This window comes from Antechinus flavipes, chromosome 4, assembly GCF_016432865.1.
Source record: "Antechinus flavipes isolate AdamAnt ecotype Samford, QLD, Australia chromosome 4, AdamAnt_v2, whole genome shotgun sequence".
In the NCBI taxonomy this organism is placed as follows: Eukaryota; Metazoa; Chordata; class Mammalia; order Dasyuromorphia; family Dasyuridae; genus Antechinus; species Antechinus flavipes.
In genome coordinates, this window is record NC_067401.1 from 316,389,777 (window position 1) to 316,395,776 (window position 6,000).

General features: G+C 39.2%; 1 protein-coding gene across 1 annotated transcript in view; it reads right to left on the reverse strand.

The window, feature by feature from the left end:
• Positions 1–3,099, reverse strand: part of MOXD1 (monooxygenase DBH like 1) — a 113,063-nt gene extending 109,964 nt beyond the window's left edge. Inside the window, exon 1 of the mRNA XM_051997756.1 lies at positions 2,741–3,099. Within this exon, the coding sequence (XP_051853716.1) occupies positions 2,741–3,004 (264 nt within the window). The 5' untranslated portion in view covers positions 3,005–3,099. The remainder of the gene's footprint in view (positions 1–2,740) is intronic.
• Between the last annotated feature and the right edge of the window lie 2,901 nt (positions 3,100–6,000).

The window sequence follows — 6,000 nt, forward strand, 5'->3', positions numbered from 1 at the left end:
TCCCAGTGGTCTTTGAAAAGTTTATTATGGCAAATAATTGCACAGTATTAATCCCAGAAGTAAATTACTAATAGACCCATACCCCAAACTTTTAAGCTTTAGCTACTTATCAACATGAGATTTAGAGCTGAAACATTAGAGAGCATATGTCTCACCCCATTATTTTTATATGTAAGGAGCCCGAGGCCCATAAAAGTGAGGTCACAGGATAGTACTCAAAAGAATCCAGACTGATCGATTCCAAATTCCATCCTTTTCCTACTTTACCATACTGCCATAAGACCATTATCCAAATTAATAAGTAAGAAATTGTAAATGAATGGGGATCTGATGAAAATATTCTAAAATAAATATGCTCAAAATTAAATTCAACCTAGAATAACAAAATGAAAGGCATAAATTCTGTTTTCCATGAATTATCTTAAATGAAAGATGTTTCTATTTATACTCTTTATTCTCTTTTCCCCATCTTCCTGGAAGCCTGATTAAAGTAATTTCATTGTATTTCTCCATATTATGAAATGAAGGGAAAGTAGTGACATTATAGCTCAGGGGAAAAATAATCTTCTTTAGCCTAATATTTGAACCAAACATATTAGATATGAAAAAGATGGTAACAAATTTCTCTTCCTTTCTAATTAAAATATATTTCAAAAGAGTGGATCTCTAGTTGTATATTCATATTACATGTCAAAGGATTATTTGAATTACAAAATTAAATTATAAATTAAAATGCTAATTTATCTACATATAACATTTGTTGAATACCAGAATTATGAGAAATGAATTTTAGATTAATAAAGTCTATATTTAGTGGGATCACAATACAAATTCATTGTGCTTGTATGTGAACTAGGATTTTATGCATGTTAAAACAAGATTCTACGTTTAGTTTTTCTTCTATCATATTGTCTGGGTTCTCTAAAATGTCTCTTTCTTGAAGGGAGAAATATTAAGATAATCTTTAAAGAATACTTTGTTTTGTAAATCTAGATAATGAGATTTCCCTATGTTCTTTCCAATGGAGGATGTAGCAATAACTAAAAAAACAAACAAACAAACAAACAAAGAAACAACAACAACAACAACAAAAAAAAAAAAAAAAAAAAACATTGCCAAAGAAAATAAAATGAAAAGGTTTCATTTAAATAAGACATTATGTCTTGTCATAAGAGAGCAAATCATTCCATTTGCTGAAGCATGCCTTCAGATCAAAAAAATTGGTTCAAAAAGCTAGTGTATAAACAACAAGAAGAAATTGTTTATCAATGACATTTCACAGAATGAAATTCTTAAGTATCATTTTATTTCCAAAGACTACCTTTTAGGTTTCAAACAGTGATGAAATTCCCTGGGTGGGGGGGGGGGGGAGGGAAGAGGAAGGGTACATTAGTCTTCTTTAAAATAGTAGGAAATTAAAAATAGGACAATGCTGGCAATTTTTACTATTAACTTTGTTAGTTTTTTTTTTTTTTTTTACTAAAATAGGTGTTCTTGAATCATAATCCCTTCTTATCTAAAACTGAATGTGTTAGTAGGGATAGAAAGAGCTGAGGAGTGCATACTGGAAAGGACATCTGGAAATATCTTTTAGGTGAATGTAAATTATGTTTTATATTCACTAATCTTATTTACAGATTTTTCAGGTAATGCTCTGAACTGATGTCCTATGAACTATTAGCATACTAATATCTAATATTTTTAATGAATCATCTTAAGAAACTAAGAGAATAACTTTTAAGTACATTATCATTAGGGAATGTATAAGTAATTTTGGAATGTTGCTGAAGGTGAAGACAATGAATGGTTTCAGATGATATGATTTCCCGATTTATTCTAGTCACCTGAAGAATACACTTTCTTTTCTATTCATAAAGAGAGATATGAGCAATCTGACAAGACAGTAGCTGTCAAGTGACTAAAGAGTAGTGAGAACGCGATCTTCCACCTGTGATGCATTAGGAGATGTGATAACATTATGAATGTTAATACGATCAACGTGACCCACATGACAGGAAATTGTCCGAAATGATCCTCTGCTTCCCAAGTTCTTTGGTGACAAGTAGAAAAAACTTTAGCACGAGACTACCAAACTCTGACAGAATAACCTCAAATCCCGTGCTTACTGTTAGTAAGATACTAAAATAAAGGCGACCCGGAATTCCCAAATTCGAGGGCTGGAGAATAATGGAAAGCAGGGATTGACAACAATCAGAAAGCCATCAGTGAATGAACTGAGAGAAAGGAAGTCTGTAACCCGTAGTGTGCCCTCTTGGAAATGCAGGCAGCTGTAGTACGGAACCTGCAAGAGCCTCATTTATGTCTTCGAACCGCGCTTTCCAACAGAGTTAGAGTATTGTCCCAGAGGAAACTGAGACTGCTCTGGCAGATTGGATGTTCTTGCTTAAATGGGAGGTTTGGGAGAGGGATGAGGCGCACGGAAGGTGGTGACTCACTGATGACAAGCAATTATTAAGTGCCTACTATATGCCAGGTGCTGCAGATACTACAAAGAAATAATCTCTGTTGTCAATGAGCTGACTCTAGAAACGCTAGAAAGACTGATGGGGTGGTTCTGAATGTCAATCTCTGAAGATCCCCAGCTTCTACATAAATGCACAAACACAGAATCTGTTTCCTGCTGCTTGCGCCCAAACTCCCCCATATACATACTGTAGGGCACGAGGTACGTAAGTAGTGAGTCAGGGACCACCCCGTCCCGTGGGGAGGGAGAGCTTACCTGAAGATAAGGACTGCCATTCTCCACCCCTCCCAAGACGATGTCCGCTGAAGTCATCGCTCCGGTGGGCGAGAAGCCCAAACCTACGTAGCCAGGGGTCTGCACCTCCAGTCGGAAGGCAAGCGTGCTGCCTTCGTGGCCCCATTGTAACCAGTACTTGCCCTCCCAATCCAGGAGAGCGCGGTGTGGGTAACTGCGACCAGTCCCCCCTGGAGCGCTGCTGGGGAGCAAACCCCACAGGAACAGCAGGGACCAGCGGCACATTGTAGTTCTCCTCTTATTTGGAGCACCTGAGAGAATGCGAGAGAGGAAAGAGAAAGGGAGTGGGAGAAAAAGAGCCACTTGGGAGAGTGGTTGACTGGGACCTCCCCCCTCGGTGCCGGTTCCCTCCCCCGTCCAACCTTCTTCCCCCCCTCCTCACCGCCCCGCACCAGCAGATGGTAGCTGCTCCACTCGGCGTCCCGCCGCGCCCAGGAGGGGGCCGGCCTGCCTCAGCGCGCCCGCCCTGCTGCTGCGCCCTAGGCGGCCCCAGACCCAGCAACCAGTCTGCTCCCATCCCGTCTAGTCCAGTCTAGTTTGTATACTACCGCTGCCTTTTCCCTTGCGGTGCTGTGGGAAAAGTACTGGCTTTAGTATCCCAGGATCTGGGTTCAGATCCAGACGTTGTTACTTACTTTGCAACTTTATGATCACTTCTGGAATCTTAGTTTTCTCATTTGTAAAATGAATTAGATGACCTGCAAATTCCCCTTGGACACCAAATCCCACTTGGGATCTTTCCAGGGTTCTAGAATCTGGAAAGACAGGTGGACTTAGAAAGGCACAGGAGGATCCTGGACGAAGGAGAAAGTTAAAAAGAGGAGAGAGGAAGAATGGTAGGGCTAAAGATAGCAAAATAGCGGAAAGGGAAATGAGGGTGGGGAGAAAGAAAAGGACTTTGGGAGGAGGGATAGAAAGAGGTAGGGGGATATTCTCTTGGGAGGAAAGAGGAAATTCATTTGAGGAATGTCACAAAGAAGAAGAATGGGTGATTTGATGAGCAGTCAGAATAAGTTTAAGAGGGAAAGTAGGGACAAAAGGAGGAGCTTGTGCTGAATATAACGATTATCTTATGGAAAAGAAAGACTAGGAAAGGGTTTTTTTTTTCCTTTTTTTCTCCACTTACTGTTTCCTTCTTTCTCCTCCATTTCCACAGAGTCAAACCCTCTCATTTTGAATATAAGGTTGCAAACTGTTATGTGACTTAGATAAAATGGCATAGGCCAACAATGGCAAAACCAGCATTTTAAGTCAGGTCCTCTGACTCAAAATCCAGTAGTTTTTTGTTTGTTTGTTTGTTTGTTTGTTTGTTTGTTTTTTTGGGTTTTTTTTTACTATACAGAAGAAAGTACCTTTCTCTTTTTGTCCAGGAAGTGCTCATACTTTACCCTTGGTGATTAGTCAGTCCTTTTTTTAAATTCCTATTTCCAGCCCCAGAGCTCGGCAATTAGTCAACCTTTATTAACTATCAGCTATGTGTCAGGCACTGTGCTAAGCACTGAGAATATAACAAAGGTAAAAGAAGCTCCTTCTCTTAAGATGGAACTGTAATCCTTTTAACCAAGGAAGCTCTTATTTCCTCAGTTTTCTTCTTAAAGGTATAAATGATCAGTCAGGCTCCCAGTTACAATTCCAGCCAATTCATATTTTCATGTTTCATTCCTTCATGCATTTAGCATTCCAGCCAAACTACACTAGTAGCTATAACTCCAAATTAGTATGCCATCTCGGTTTTCATTTTCTTTGAAAGACTGTCTTCTTTTATCATCCCTCCAATGAACTCCCTTCTCACCTTCACCTTTTAGAATCTTCAAAATCCTTCCAGACTCAGCTCAGATGTCATCTCCTGTTGTTCATTCCTTTCAATCTTGTCTGACTCTGCATAACCCCATTTGGGTTTTTTTTGGCAAAGACACTGGAATGGTTTGCCATTTCCTTCAGCTCATTTTACTTAGGAGACAAACAGGATTAAGTGACTTGTCCAAGATTAAGAAGCTAATAAGTGTCTGAGACCAGATTTGAACTCAGGAACATGAATCTCACTTTTTCATATATAGCTTTTTATTTTCAAAATACATGCAAACATAGTTTTCAACATTCACCCTTGCAAAATCTTGTGTTGCAAATTTTTCTACCTCCCTTCCCTCACCCCTTCCCCTAGACAGCAAGTAATCCAATATAGGTTAAACATGTGCAGTTTTTCTAAGCATACTCCCACATTTATCATGCTGCACAAGAAAAATAAGATCAAAAAGGAAATAAAAAAGCAAGCAAGCAATAAAAAAGGTGTAAACACTAAGTTGTGATACACATTCAGTTCCCATAGTCCTCTCTCTGGGTGCAGAGAGAGGACTCTCTCCATCACAAGCCTATTGGAATTGGCCTGGATCACCTTATTGTTGAAAAGAACCAAGTTCACCACAGTTGTTCATCACATAATCTTGTTGTTACTGTGTATAATGTTCTCTTGGTTCTACTTATTTCCCTTAACATCAGTTTGTATAAATCTCTCCAGGCCTTTCTGAAATCATTCTGCTGATCATTTCTTATAGAAAAATAATATTCCATTAAGTTCGTATGCCATAACTTATTCAGTCATTCTCCAGCTGATAGGCATCCACACAGTTGCAGTTCCTTCCCACTACAAAAAGGGCCGTTACAAACATTTTTGCACATATGGGTCCTTTCCCCTTTTTTATGATTTCTTTGGGACACAGACCTAGTAGAGATACTGCTGGATCAAAGGATATGTACAGTTTAACAGCCCTTTCACTCAAGTTCCCACTTGAATCATATGGTTGGACCAGTTCACAGATCCACCAACAGAAGATGAGTCTTTCTAACTCCATGCCCAGCACTCTAAATTCACCATGCCTACACAATAAGAAACAGTTCTGAATCCAACCATTCTGAAGTGCAATCTGGAATTATGCCCAAAAGGTTATCAAACTGTGCATACCCTTTAATCCAGCAGTTCTACTACTGGGCTTATACCCCAAAGAGATACTAAAGAAGGGAAAGGGACCTGTATGTGCCAAAATGTTTGTGGCAGCTGTTTGTAGTGGCTAGAAACTGGAAAATGAATGGATGCCCATCAATTGGAGAATAGTTGGGCAAATTGTAGTATATGAATGTTATGGAATATTATTGTTCTGTAAGGAATGACCAGCAGGATGAATATAGAGAGGCTTGGAGAGACTTACATGAACTGATGATAAGTG